Here is a 15,638-nt window from a genome sequence, read left to right on the forward strand (position 1 = left end):
CAGACCATTCCATCAAAGTATACATTCCAAAATGTCACTACTTCCTTTCCGAGCCCCGACGTGTGCCCATACAGTAGTTTTCTCCCACATATGGGGTATCAGCGTACTCAGGACAAATTGGACAACAACTTTTTGGGTCCAATATCTCCTGTTACCCTTGGGAAAATAAAAAAATTGGGGACTAAAAGATTATGTTTGTGGAAAAATATGATTTTTTTATTTTCACGCCCGGGCGTTATAAACGTCTGTGAAGCCCTTGGGGGTTCAAAGTGCTCACCACACATCTAGATAAGTTCCTTGGGGGGTCTAGTTTCCAAAATGGTGTTGTTACTCCCAGTGCCCGTCCTGGCACTGCGCCCAGGTCTGCCGCTGTTACACCTGGCCCCCGTCCTGGCGCTGCATCCAGGCCTGCCGCTGCTCTCCGTTCTGGGCACTCACATCGAGCCTCTCATGCTCCTGCTCAGTGTTCTGTCCTCCCTCCTGCCTCCTCCTCCTGGCGTCCTGTGAGGAGATCTTTAGCTAAGGCTATTAGGGCACGCTTGCCCGCTCTCTTGCCTTCTTAAAGGGGTGGCGTGCATTATTCAAAAAATGCAATCAACCAATGGCAGCGCACTGGCTGCTTTTTCTGGCCTCTCCTCCATAGTGAGAGCACCGGAGCAATGAGTATCTATCATTGCTACATCCGGTTCTCATGCTAACCTGTCTGCGCTGTATCTGCAGTCTCTGTGCATTGTCTAATGCTCTCTGTTTCCACAGCATATCTGTCATGATCCAGGACGGGGTTTCGCTTTGGCCCGTCCTGGTCTGATTGGGGGTTAATTGTTCCACCTCTCCCTGGCAGAGGGCGGCTATTTAATGCTCACTGGACCTAGGTCCGGTGTCAGTTATACTCCTGCCCTCGGCTAAGTTAGTTGACCTTGTGCGTACGTGTGCCTTGTGCCTGATATCTTGCTTGTGTGGTTTTGATTCGGTTCTGTCCCTGTTACGAGTTCTGCCTGTCCCTCTTGTACTGCGCTACCTCTCGTGTATGACTCTCTGCTTGTGACCCGACTTCTCTCTGCTCGTCCCCTTGGTACCGCGTCGCCCTCTTGTGTATGACCTTTGGCTTTGTCTGACATCCCGTCTGTTTACCCCTCCTGTACCTCGCTGTCCATACTGTGAACGACCTCCGTTTTGCCTGACTCTGAGTTTGCTGTCTTCTTTGAAAGCAGGACGCTAAGCCCCGCCCCCTTGCAGTCACATGACCATAGGTCCCGTGCCGGCTTGCTAAACTTCATCACTAAGGTCCTGTGCACCTATACTTTCCGGCTATTCTGGTTCCCAGGGGTCCCTACAGTGCGGGTGAGTCCCTGCTCAGCGGAGGCTGTACGCCGGCGCTGTAAGGATCCTGATAATATCAGTATCCTGTGTTACCTGGTTATATCAGCAACCATCTGGGCCTAAGCCATCCTGTTCCGCCTACAGCCATCCGAGTCTAGGGACTGTGTGAAGGTCCTACTAACTACTTACCATCTAAGGACCCAGCGCATTACGGACTCTGCTGTAACTTCTGTCATCCCTTTTGTTCCCACTGGGACAGCTGCCACGTGTTCGGGGTCTAACTGGAGGTAGCACCTGTGTCCTCCGGGTATTCCATTCTGGCCCTGCCTGAGGGGCTTTACTACGGGTGCCCGGGGCTCACTGGTCACGCCTCCTTCGGAGCCCCACGGACCGTGGTCCCGAGGTTCCACTTAAAAAATAAAAACGAATGTGAACTTCACCATCTCTACCTCTGCTTCCATTCGTTACAGGTGTCATTTGTTGGGGGTTTCCACTGTTTAGGCACATTAGGGGCATTCCAAATGCGGCACGGCGTCCAATCCCAATTCCAGCCAAAAAAGTCAAATGGCGCTGCTTCCCTTCCGAGCTCTGCCATGCACCCAAATAGTGGTTTACCCCCACATGTTGGGTATCAGCGTACTCAGGACAAATTGCACAATAACTTTTAGTGTTAGGGACAGCGGAACGCACTAAATATAAATAATAGGAAGTGCGTTCGCCGCCCGGGGTCCACCGTGCAGTAGGTGAAACCGCTGCTGAGTAATGGCAGACTCACTATATGGCGGTATACTGCGCTCGGGTTAAACGTCACCCGAGGTGCGCAGAGCGGACTCTGTTAAACTTACAGAGGCGCTAAAGCATAAATGCCGAGCCTGTTAGCTTCACAGGTCTCAGCTGGCGTGCACACACGGTATTTGATCACAGGACACGGCCTAAGACAGAGGTCGATGTCCGTCTTGACCTACCGCGTGTGCGGCGTCGCTACCGCGGACGCCGATAAGTGCTGCTAACTGCAGCGCGCCAGTAACTACTGCCGCTATACGACAGTGCTGTGAGGCTTCACATTATCGGACGCTAGTGTAGCGATGCGGTATGCACTGTGGCGTATGGCTTGCTACGGACTGACGCCGACTATAACTCTAATTCTCTATCCACATGCGTAATATCAGAGGGAAGGGGTTTCATAATGAGTCAGTCACCAGAATCATACATCAGTCACCAGAATCATACATCCGTCACCATTCACACATAGCAAGTAAAGCCTATACTAGCGCATGGCCGAGCGCCATGCGAGCCTTTTATAGCCATGCGCTTCCGGGACCTTCCAGACCTCTGAAATGGGCCAATCAGATCAGGACAAGGACCTAAGCACGTGACCCCCGATCTCCACTGGGAGATCGTCTCGTAGGCATGCCCAGTAGCGCGGCGAGAGGACTTCGCCTCTGGAGTGGTTTCCTGCAAAATAGGCTGCGCTACCATTGTTGGTCCAGAGGTAACAGCAACATCCAGGTCCAGAGAGCTGGTCTGAGCAGGGCGCCTGTATCACTGAGATTGCTGTGCAGGTCCCTGAGCAGTCAGAAAGGAATGGGAGACCACTGGATGTATGGTTCTGGATTCCTGCTGTGCAGCTGCAGGAACCTGAAGCCTAACATTTTAGTGTGCTGTTACCCTTGGAAAAATAAAAATGGGGGGTGAAAAGATCATTTTTGTGGCAAAAATGTGATTTTTTAATTTTACGACTGTACGTTATAAACTTCTGTGAAGCCCTTGGGGGTTCAAAGTTCTCACCACACATCTAGATAAGTTCCTTGGGGGGTCTAGTTTCCAAAATGGTGTCATTTGTGGGGGGTTTCACTGTTTTGGTACATCAGGGGCTCTCCAAAAGTGACATGGTGTCCGATCACAATTCCAGCCAAAAAAGTCAAATGGCGCTGCTTCCCTTCCGAGCTCTGCCATGCGCCCAAATAGTCATTTATACCCACATATCAGGTATCAGCGTACTCAGGATAAATTGCACAATAACTTTTGCAATCCAATTTCTCCTGTTACCCTTGGGAAAATAAAAAAATTGAACCTGAAGTACTTTTTTTTGTGAAAAAAAATTAAATGTTCATTTTTTTAAACATTCAAAAAATTCCTGTGAAGCACCTGAAGGGTTAATAAACTTCTTGAATGTGGTTTTGAGCACCTTGAGGGGTGCAGTTCTTAGAATGGTGTCACTTTTGGGTATTTTCTATCATATAGACCCCTCAAAGTGACTTCAAATGTGATGTGGTCCGTGAGAATAAAATGGTGTTGTAAAAATGAGAAATCGAAATGTTGGTTCCCAAATTGTGCTGATGTAAAGTAAACATGTGGGAAATGTTATTTATTAAGCTTTTTGTGTGCCGTATCTCTGTGATTTAAGGGCATAAAAATTCAAAGTTGGAAAATTGCAAAATTTTCAAAATTTTTGCCAAATTTCCATTTTTTTCACAAATAAACGCAAGTTATATGAATGAAATTTTACCACTAACATGAAGTACAATATGTCACGAGAAAACAGTGTCAGAATCACCAGGACCCATGGAAGCGTTCCAGAGTTATTACCTCATAAAGGGACAGTGGTCAGAATTGTAAGAATTGGCCTGGTCATGAACGTGCAAACCACCCTTGGGGGTGAAGGGGTTAATGAAGCCGGCAAATGTTTCAGCAGCTATTCGGCTATGAAGAACTGTATGAAATATGTATATATATATGTATATATATATATATATATATATATATATACTAAATGTATGTGATTGTAAGGGAAGAAAAGTCACTTGGCTCAAATGGAAGAAAGTCCCACGTAGCGGTATAGAGAGGAGTAGTGACGTCACACGCAATCTGCTGCACGGCTGTGATGACAGACAGCGGCTGCCTCCTTCACCAGAACAGACCAGCAGGCGTAGCCACGCCCACACACGCTAGGCAAGAAGCTATTGGCTAGCTGTGAGCACACCCCTGTGTCTGCTGGTTTGCCAGTGTTTTCATTGGCGAGTGGGCTGTAAATGGCGGCCTTACGTTACCGGCGGTTTCTAAAATTATGCGAGGAATGGCCGGTAGACGAGAGCAGGCGAGGCAGGGATCTGGGCGCGGTCCTGAGGCAGCGGGTAGCCCAGGCTTTCAAGGAGGGCGACAACACAGAGGTGCGTATCTGACCCATAGGGGTCATGGGTGACACATATCAGGGAATGACAGCTAGGGGGCGCAACACAGTATGGCTTTCTGGAAATGTCATAAGATCGGAAGTAAGAGGAGGTACCGTATTCATGCTGTTAGAAGCGCATTCAGCAATTACTCCACGTTTATAACCTAGCACCACAATGACCGCAGCACTCCCATTGCTTGTTGCCATCCACCTGATCGCTCTGCTGTGGTGGGTGGCCCTGGCAGCCGGGGGCTTGCCATATGAAGTGCTGTTAGGAATTAGTGTCAGTGTCTAATCTATCAATATCGAAAACTGTTTGAACAGTGCGCTAAATGCTGAAAATTAAACTTCAGCTCCGGGATTGCAAATATTTGGTCGCTGCACTCCCCTCAATCAAAGCATTTCATGTACCGTATAATGTATTCAATAAAACTACAGCAAGTGCCCCCAAAACAAGCCCTCACACGGCTCCATATTGCTAAACTACAGTCTGTGCCCCCAAAAACATGCCCTCACACGGCTCTATGTCACTAAACTACAGCCAGTGCCTAAAAAACATCCCCTCACACAGCTCTATATCGCTAAACTACAGCCAGTGCCCCCAAAACATGCCCTCACACGGCTCTATATCGCTAAACTACAGCCAGTGCCCAAAAAACATGCCCTCACACGGCTCTATATCGCTAAACTACAGCCAGTGCCCAAAAAACATGCCCTCACACGGCTCTATATCGCTAAACTACAGCCAGTGCCCAAAAAACATGCCCTCACACGGCTCTATATCGCTAAACTACAGCCAGTGCCCAAAAAACATGCCCTCACACGGCTCTATATCGCTAAACTACAGCCAGTGCCCAAAAAACATGCCCTCACACGGCTCTATATCGCTAAACTACAGCCAGTGCCCAAAAAACATGCCCTCACACGGCTCTATATCGCTAAACTACAGCCAGTGCCCAAAAAACATGCCCTCACACGGCTCTATATCGCTAAACTACAGCCAGTGCCCAAAAAACATGCCCTCACACGGCTCTATATCGCTAAACTACAGCCAGTGCCCAAAAACATCCCCTCACACGGCTCTATATCGCTAAACTACAGCCAGTGCCCTAAAAACATCCCCTCACACGGCTCTATATCGCTAAACTACAGCCAGTGTCCCCAAAACATGCCCTCACACGGCTCTATATCGCTAAACTACAGTCAGTGCCCAAAAAACATGCCCTCACACGGCTCTATATCGCTAAACTACAGCCAGTGCCCAAAAAAGTGCCCTCACACGGCTCTATATTGCTAAACTACAGCCAGTGCCCAAAAAACATGCTCTCACACGGCTCTATATCGCTAAACTACAGCCAGTGACCAAAAAACAAGCCCTCACACGGCTCTATATTGCTAAACTACAGCCAGTGCCCAAAAAACATGCCCTCACACGGCTCTATATCGCTAAACTACAGCTAGTGCCCCAAAAACATGCCCTCACCCGGCTCTATATCGCTAAACTACAGCCAGTGCCCCAAAAACATGCCCTCACACGGCTCTATATCGCTAAACTACAGCCAGTGCCCCAAAAACATGCCCTCACACGGCTCTATATCGCTAAACTACAGCCAGTGCCCCAAAAACATGCCCTCACACGGCTCTATATTGCTAAACTACACCCAGTGCCCCAAAAACATGCCCTCACACGGCTCTATATTGCTAAACTACACCCAGTGCCCCAAAAACATGCCCTCACACGGCTCTATATTGCTAAACTACACCCAGTGCCCCAAAAACATGCCCTCACATGGCTGTATATCGCTAAACTACAGCCAGTGCCCCAAAAACATGCCCTCACATGGCTCTATATCGCTAAACTACAGCCAGTGCCACAAAAACAAGCCCTCACATGGCTCTATTGTGAGCTGGTTGCGGGAATGCAGTGATGGACAGGAGGCAGAGCAAGGGTTAACAATTTTTAATAAACAGGGGAATACTCCACGCAGGGAGGTTCACAGTTAAATGGGGGATTAAACAGTACAATTTGCGAAGGATATTCTGAGGTAAAGAATAAAGGATCAGGTAATGGCAGTTTCGGTGAATACGGTTAGCAAGTTTGTAGTCCCTCAGACTATGAAGTCAATAGCGACGGCAATGGCTGCTGCGGTGTCTTTTCCAAAGGGGTCCTGTGGGCATCACTGCCCTGTCTTCTGGCGGCAGCGGTTGGTCTCGTTTACCTTCCGCTGCCCCTAGTCCATATGCTGCAGTGGCCGACAAGGGAGCGGGCCACAGTCATGTACGAGCCCGATGTGGCTCGGAAAATATACACTGGCAAAGTCAGGGCGCAAGGGTCTGTTTCGTGTCCAGTCACTCTTATGTGGCACATGTACTGTACTCACGGACATGGAGCATGCGGCGCCTTGCTCTCTGGTAGTTACCGGGCACACACTGCACATCTTCTCTCTGGTCCCCGCTGTTGGTGGCGGGAGGCGACGGACACTGTACTGCGTGATGCCGGTGCTCCCAGGACGGAGGACCTCCTCTCTCTGGACTGCTGCGGTACGCACGGCTCCTCTCCTGGCAGCGTTCCCTCTGGAGACGGTGGGGCCGGTCGCAGCTCCTGTACTCTGAGGAGGGGGAGCGGAGCGCGCCGCTCGCCTGACTGCGCGCTGCCGTTGGTTGGCGCCTAACTGTGCTGCTGTGCACGCTTTTTCTTTATATCCCCCCGCCCCCATCAGTCAGGAGGAAGGTCCGGCTTACTATAGCTTTCCCCAGACAACTGGGGTTTCAGCCTCAACAGTTCCCGACCTGGCACACAGGTACCCGCGGTACTGTCATCTATATCACTAAATTACAGCCAGTGCCCCCAAAAACAAGCCATCGCACGGCTCTATATCACTAAACTACAGCCAGTACCCCAAAAACAAGCCCTCACATGGTTCTATAGCAATAAAAAAATAAAGGCTACCTGTGGCAAAAACGGTGGAAGTAGCAGTGCTTTGGATGCGGCGTATTCTCACTCCGTCCAAAATGCTGCATTCTAATCACGCAGGTAAATCTGTCTGTGTTCACTGAAACCGCATCCAATACATTCTATTGTGTAAATTTCTGTTGCAGCTCGTAATCCCACACTGCGGGCGAGTTTACGCATCATTACATAGGGGCTCAGTGGGCATGGGATTTCTATAAATCCCATCCACTGTGCTTGCAACGTAGAACGCAGTGTTTGGGCAGTAGCGCATGTGAGCCGAGTCCAAAATGCTGCTATACCTGATCGTTGGCACGTTCCCTTAAAGTTCCAGCATTGTGGATGGGATTTATAGAAATCTCATGTCCACTGTGTAAATTGACCTGATGCAGTTTTGCAATGTGCAAAATGTCAATTTCTCTAGAGTATGGTGAGTTTTCTGTGCCGTTTTCCCCATAGACTTTTATTAGATGTGGAAAATCCACTTTGTTGTTCTTCTGTAATCAGCATTTGAAGTTTTTCTGCTAATTAGATTTCTATGCACAGGGGCCGGACTGTACATGAGGTCTTCTCTCTGTCTGTAGTTCCTCGGCCCTTCTGGCCTGTGAATAGACTTGAGCGAATTTGTTCGGGTTCCCTCTTATTCAGCAAGCTATAGCGCTTACCGAATAAGCTGCAGAGGGAACTTGGATACATGGAGCGCGCCGGCTGATCAACTGTATGTGTCGCGGCTGTGTCACAGTTACTGCACATGCATGGACAGCCCAAGACACAGGCTTTCCATGCATGTGCTGTGACAGAGCTGCGACACATGCAGCTGCGGAGCCAAACAGCTGGCGCTCCATGTATCCCGGTTCCCTCTGCAGCTTATTTGAATAAGAGGGAACCCAAACACGTTCGCTCAACTCTACCTGTGATGTCGCCGGCCCGTCTGGCTTGTGATGTCGCCTGCCTCCGTCCTGTGATTTCCCCGGCCCCTCCGGCTTGTGTTTTCCCAGCCCCTCCATCCTGCCTCCAACTTGTGAATGACACGTCGTTGCTGAGACTTCAGATGTGGCTGATCATTCACAGACTGCAGGCAGGCGAAGGGGCCGGGAAATCACAGACAGGGAGGAGAGGACCCCGTATACTGTCTGGCCCCTGTGCACCGAAATTTAATTAGCAAAAAACTTCGAACACTGATTACAAAAGCAGAAGAAAGCGGATTTCTTCACCAAAGGTAAAAAATGTAATCCGTAAAACAGCCCCATTACTGTTATGCCTGTACTTTACGTAATTGTGCTGAAAGCTTCTCCACTGTTGGTTGATTGTGTTTGGACATAACCTTTATTGGCCTTGCATCAGGAGGAAAAAAATTATGCGCATAACTTTAATTTAATTTTTCCTTTTTGTCTTCTGTTTTGTTTTTTTTTGTGAATATGTTCAATGCTCTGTCCAAGAGAGCAGAAACCTGGAGTAAAAACTCCATAAGCCTGTTTTACCAATGTGCAAAGTTTGGGGTCAGATTCGTCCAGTTGTCTGGCCTTGCCTAAATAACACACAACAGAAGTACAGTTGTGCTCAAAAGTTTACATACCCCGGCAGAATTTTTGCTTTCTTGGCCTTTTTTCAGAGAATATGAATGCTAACACCAAAACTTTTTCTCCACTCATGGTTCGTGGTTGGGTGAAGCCATTTATTGTCAAACTACTGTGTTTTCTCTTTCTAAATCATAATGTCAACATAAAAACATCCAAATGACCCTGATCAAAAGTTTACATACCCCATTTCTTAATACCGTGTATTGCCCCCTCTAACCTCAATGACAGCTTGAAGTCTTTTGTGGTAGTTGTGGATGAGGTTGTTTATTTTCTCAGATGGTAAAGCTGCCCACTCTAATTGGCAAAAAGCCTCCAGTTCCTGTAAATTCCTGGGCTGTCTAGCATGAACTGCGCACTAGAGATCTCCCCGGAGTGGCAGCTTCCTGGTTAATGATTGCAAATTTGCCTCCAGTATTTGCTGATAACGTGCTGCATCCATCTTTCCTTCTACTTTGACCAAGTTTCCTGTGCCTTTGTAGCTCACACATCCCCCAAAACATCAGTGATCCACTTGTGTGCTTTACAGTAGGAATGTTGTTCCTTTCATCGTAGGCCTTGTTGACCTCTTTCCAAATGGAACGTTTGTGGCCAAAAAGTTTAATTTATGTCTCATCACTCCAAATTACCATGTTCCAGAAAATTTGAGGCTTGTTTCTTTGCCGTTTTGCGCATTGTAGGTGAAATACTTTGTGGCATTTATGCATTAATGGCTTTCCTTTAGAGACTCGACCATGCAGCCCATTTTTCTTCAAGTGCCTCCTTATTGTGCATCTAGAAACAACCACACCACTAGTTTTCAGAGAGTCCAGTATTTCAGCTGATGTTATTTGTGGGTTTTTCTTTGCATCTGAACAATTTTCCTAGCAGTTGTGAAAGAAATGTGTCCGTCTAGCTGACGTGTTTCTTTTTTTTTTTTTTTTCTATAGAGCCCCTGATTTTCCATTGGTTAATCAGTTTGAATGCTGCTGACTGGCATTATCATTTCCTTGGATATCTTTTTGTATCCCTTTCCTGTTGTATACAGTTTAAACACCTTTTCCCGTAGATCCGTTGATATTTCTTTTGCATTCCCCATGACAGTTCAGAAACGTTAGTGGTTGGATGAAAGTTGCAAGAGTCTGTCTGGATCCCAGAAACTCACTCAACTTTTATGCAGAACTAGCTGAAGAGCCCGGCGCTGCCCGGGCATAGTAACTAACTGTGGTTAGTTATAGAAAATTATAATTATCCTCCATCCCATAGTCCCGTGCCCATATACCCATCATACATATCCACGATCCCATAGGCCTGTGCCCATATACCCATCATACATATCCTCCATCCCAAAGTCGAGTGCCCATATACCCATCACACATCCTCCATCCCATAGTCCCATGCCCATATACCCATCATACATATTCTCCATCCCATAGTCCCATGCCCATATACCCATCATACATATTCGCCATCCCATAGTCGAGTGCCCATATACCCATCACACATCCTTCATCTCATAGTCCCGTGCCCATATACCCATCATACATATCCTCCATCCTATAGTCCAGTGCCCGTATACCCATCACACATCCTCCATCCCATAATCCCGTGCCCATATACATATCCTCCATCCCATAGTCCCGTGCCCATATACCCGTCAAACATATCCTCTATTCCATAGTCCAGTGCCCATATACCCATCACACATCTTCCATCCCATAGTCCCGTACCCATATACATATCCGCCATCCCATAGTCCCGTGCCCAGGTAAATATCCTCCATCCCATAGTGCCGTTCCCATACACCCATCATACATATCCTCCATCCCATAGTCCGGTGCCCATATACTCATCACACATCCTCCATCTCATAGTCAACCATTATGACATCATAATGAGCGGCGGCGGGGCTTGCAACCTTTGATGACATCAGCGTCGCCATGGCAACCATTGTGACATCATAATGAGGGGCGGGGATTGGCGCGCACACACTGCTTCCCCAGTATGCAAATAGGGGCATTGTGACATCACAATGAGAGGTGGGGCTTGACACCCACACACTTTCCCCCCAGATTGTAGATAGGGGCAACATTGTTTGGTGAATTGGAACGCGTGGGGTTAAAATTTCGCCTCACAACATAGCTTAGGACGCTCTCGGGGTCCAGACGTGTGACCGTGCCAAATTTTGTGGCTGTAGCTGCGACGGTGCGGATGCCTATCCAGGACACACACACACACACACACACACACACACACATACACACACATACATACACACTTTGAGCTTTATATATTAGATGTTACCTTTAGTAGCCATTCAAACCCATTTGTGTCAATTTTTGTGCATGTTATCAGGCCAAAATCACCAGGGTATGTAAACTTTTGATCAGGGTCATTTGGATGTTTTGGGTTGTCATTGAGTTGAAAAGAGAAAACACAGTAGTATGACAATAAATGGCTTCACCCAACCACTAACCATGAGTGGAAAAAAAGTTTTGGGGTTATCATTCATATTCTCTGAAAAAAACACCAAGAAAGTAAAAATTCTGCCACGGTATGTAAACTTCTGAGCACAACTGTATATCTGCCAGTGTGTGCTATACTGGTCAGTCTGATGGGGCCCAAGGATGGATTAGCATAACTGCATTGACACTTGGACCAGTCAGTCAGGACTCACTGCTGAACCTCCTCTCCTTCCCCTCCCAGGTAAGCGGCTCCATGGGTCTCTGTCTGCAGCCTCAGGATCTAACTAGCATTGGGCACATTTTTTCACTACTATTGCTAGCAGGCATTTCTTATTTCATATTCTGTGACCGCTGTTGCAATGATTTACTTCTTAGATGCTGATATCCTATCTCAATCAAGATGCCTATGTTTCCCATGCTTGTTGCTACTGGGTTTTCCATCTAGGGGAATGTGAGGGGTTGTTCTATGGGACATATTGTCCACATTTATTCTTGAGCATTTCTTTATCATTTTGTCCTGGATTGTTGTATCTAATAAAAACTTTTGTATTTTTCTAGATATAAAATTGACTCTGTGCTCTTTTGCTTCTCCTTATATCAATATATGTCTTTGAGCTTGCGCTTATGGTGTTGGAGCTGGGTGGTCCCTTGTCTCCTTATCACCTTGTATTTATGGGATTTTTGTTGCCCTAAGTAAGAGCAGCAATAGTGAGCATAAAATTGGCACAAGAATATTGAGCTGTTTAGTTAATTGGAGTGAGCTGAAAATAATCTGGACGCCTAGTTTGCAGACATTCACAATCGTCTGAAATGCATGGGTCTGTTACTCCAGTGTGTGCATTCAAGTCTTCAAAATTGCCATCGTGTCTGAACAGACCCTTAAGCCAATTTTCCCAGATATGATCTGAAGCGTCTCGGGTCCTTTTGCTTCTGTTAGCTTGGGAGATCCGACTAGTAGGCAGGTCAGAGTTTGCTGTGGTTCTTTATTGTGCTTGTGTGAAAAAGTTCCAAGGGTTTATTCACATTTGGAAGACTTGTTGCTGAAGATGTATGGAATGGATTTTTCATTTTTTTTTTTTTCTTATCTTAGTCATGAACATTTTTTGTGAATTGTCTGCTGCATATGAACATATATTAAATGCATGCACAGTTTAGTTATTTTATTATCGCTTATATAGCGCCATTAATTCCACAGCGCTTCACACACACTGTCCCATTGGGACTCACAATCTACATTCCCTATCAGTATGTCTTTGGAGTGTGGGAGGAAACCGGAGAGTCCAGAAGAAACCCATGCAAACACGGGGAGAACATACAAACTCCTTGCAGATGTCCTTGGTGGGATTTGTACCAAAGGACCCCAGCGTTGCAAGGCTGCAGTGCTAACCACTGAGCCACCGTGCTGTCTGTGATTCTGAAATGCAGATCAGTGGGATTCCCAAAATCTAGGAATAGGCCAGGTATAATGCGCAGTCATACCTCCCAACTTTTGAAGAAGGGAAAGAGGGACAAAGGCTGCGGCACGGCAAATTTTAGGCCATGCCCCAACCACACCCATTGCACAACTAGCCACACCCATGTCCATGCCCAAAACACACCCATTTATCACTGCTGATCACACTGACTGGTACTGAGGGCACAGTGGCTGGTACTGTGGGCACATTGACTGATACTGAGGAAAAGAAAGAACAGAGAGAGAAAACAGAGAGAGAGAGGAAAGAAAGAGGGAATTTAAAAAGAGAACAGAGAAAGAGATGGGAAAGAAAGATGGTACAGAAAGAACAGAGCGAAAGAGAGAGAAAAAAGAGAACAGAGAGAGAAAGGAAGAACAGAGTGAAAGAAAGATTAGAGAGAGAGAGAAAGATAGAACAGAGAGATAAAGGAAGAGGGGAAAGAAAGAACAGAGAGAGGAAAGAAAGAACAGAGAGAGAGAAAGGAAGAGGGGGAAAGAAAGAACAGAGAAAGATACAGATGAAATAAAGAAAGATTAGAGAGAAAGAAAGAAACAGTGAGAAAGAAAGATTCTATAAAGATACTATAGCAGCCCGGCTCCCATTGTAATGCCCCGGAGCCTCCCGGTGCAGGACATATCATGATCCACTCACATGGCCGGCATCCCTAAGTCCAAGGTGATCCTGCTGTCCACGCTATCGGAGGAGGACATGGTGATGGATCTGAAGCATTCCCTGAAGTGCCTCCATGGTTCCGTCACAATCTCCTCCCGAAATTACCTCATTTCCGGTCAGCTTCTAGCACGTCGCTTCCGGTGGAATGTCACGTGTGAATTTTAAAGTTCTCTTCTGGGCTCTGCCGTGTACTCCTATGTCTGCGGGAAAAGTAAGCTCCCAGCCGGGGCAGACTATCAAAATCAGGACTATCCCGCTGGATCGGGGACACCTCATACACACACGGTTCCGCTTTGTATTGCTCGTACACACACGGTTCCGCTGCATACATCTCGCACACACGGCTCCACTCGGTAAACCTCGTACACATGCGGCTCTGCTCCGTACACCTTGTACACACGCGGCCACGCGCTGTAAACCTTGTACACACATGGCTTCTCTCCGTAAACCTTGTACACATGCGGCTTTGCTCCATACACTTCGTACACACGCGGTTCTGCTCCATACACCTCGTACACACGTGGCTCTGCTCCATAAACACACGGCTCAGCTCTGTACACTTTGTACACACAGGGCTCCATTCCGTACACCTCGTACAAACACGGCTCCACTCCATACACCTCCTACACACGCGGCTCCCCTCCGTACACCTCGAATACACGCTACTCCACTCCTTGCACATATGGCTCCACTCCGCACACCTCGTACACACATGGCTCTGCTCCATACACATCGTACATATGCAACTCTGTTTCGTACACACGCGACTCTGCTCCGTACACCCCGTACACAAGTGGCTCTGCTCCGCACACCTCATACATGTGCAAACCTTCCATATCATACACGTGTGGCTCCGCTCCGTACACCTTGTACACATGTGGCTCCGCTCCGTACACCTCGTACATGTGCGACTCTGCTCCATACACCTCGTACATGTGCGACTATGCTCCGCACACCTCGTGTACACGCGCGGCTCGGCTCCGCACACCTCGTGTACACGCGCGGCTCGGCTCCGCACACCTCGTGTACACGCGCGGCTCGGCTCCGCACACCTCGTGTACACGCGCGGCTCGGCTCCGCACACCTCGTGTACACGCGCGGCTCGGCTCCGCACACCGCGTGTACACGCGCGGCTCGGCTCCGCACACCGCGTGTACACGCGCGGCTCGGCTCCGCACACCTCGTGTACACGCGCGGCTCGGCTCCGCACACCTCGTGTACACGCGCGGCTCGGCTACATCCACACATAAACTTCATCTCATCCAGCACCATGACAACCAGCACAACAGAGTCCTGCAGGCACTCAGGGGTCAGGGCTGTGCGCACAGGACCTGTGATGAGGAGTCAGGGGTCACATGATCAGGGGCATCAGATGCCCCTGATCATGTGACCCCAGACTCCTCCCCTCCTGTGACCTCATCACAGGTCCTGTATGCACTGAAGAACCCAGCGATCAGGACTGTCCCGCTAAATCCGGGACACTTGGGAGCTATGCGCAGTGAGGGTATGTGCACACACTGCAGATTCACCTGCGGGTTTTTTCCCGCGGAATCGCAGGTAAAACCGCAGGTAAAGTGACCTGCGGTTTGGCCTGCGGTTTCACACCTCTACTATGTTAAAGGTGTGAAACTGCAGCAGAATCCACAGAAACAATTGACATGCTGCGGAAAAAAAACCGCAGCTTTTCCGCAGGTAAAAAACCGCAGTGTGAGCACTGCGGTTTTGAAAACCCATAGGCTAACATGGTAAAGTACCATGTCTGCGGAACTGCTGCAGTTCTGCAGGGCCAAAACCGCAGCCGAACCGCAGCAAAACCGCAGCGTGTGCACATGGCCTGATAATTGGAGTTTCTCTTCTCCTTCCCTCGTGTGAACTTACTCCAAATGCTGTTTTACATATTGCTTCAGAAATAGGACCAGATCCTGTCTGGGAGAGACTGGGAGGGAACCTTCTCCATTTCCCTGTTCATGGACCTAAATATACACAAAGCTATAGTCCTCTTACCTGAATAAGGTGATTTTTGTGACAAGGAAGAAAGACTAGGGTCAC

The 15,638-nt window shown here is 48.1% G+C and overlaps 1 protein-coding gene across 1 annotated transcript in view; it reads left to right on the forward strand.

Annotated features, from left to right (window-relative positions):
* Positions 1-4,287: 4,287 nt before the first annotated feature.
* UQCC2 (ubiquinol-cytochrome c reductase complex assembly factor 2) overlaps positions 4,288-15,638 on the forward strand; it is a 40,571-nt gene continuing 29,220 nt past the window's right edge. Inside the window, exon 1 of the mRNA XM_073575603.1 lies at positions 4,288-4,490. Within this exon, the coding sequence (XP_073431704.1) occupies positions 4,353-4,490 (138 nt within the window). The 5' untranslated portion in view covers positions 4,288-4,352. The remainder of the gene's footprint in view (positions 4,491-15,638) is intronic.

This window comes from Dendrobates tinctorius, unplaced genomic scaffold, assembly GCF_039654945.1.
Source record: "Dendrobates tinctorius isolate UK_male_01 unplaced genomic scaffold, ASM3965494v1 ptg000045l, whole genome shotgun sequence".
In the NCBI taxonomy this organism is placed as follows: domain Eukaryota; kingdom Metazoa; phylum Chordata; class Amphibia; order Anura; family Dendrobatidae; genus Dendrobates; species Dendrobates tinctorius.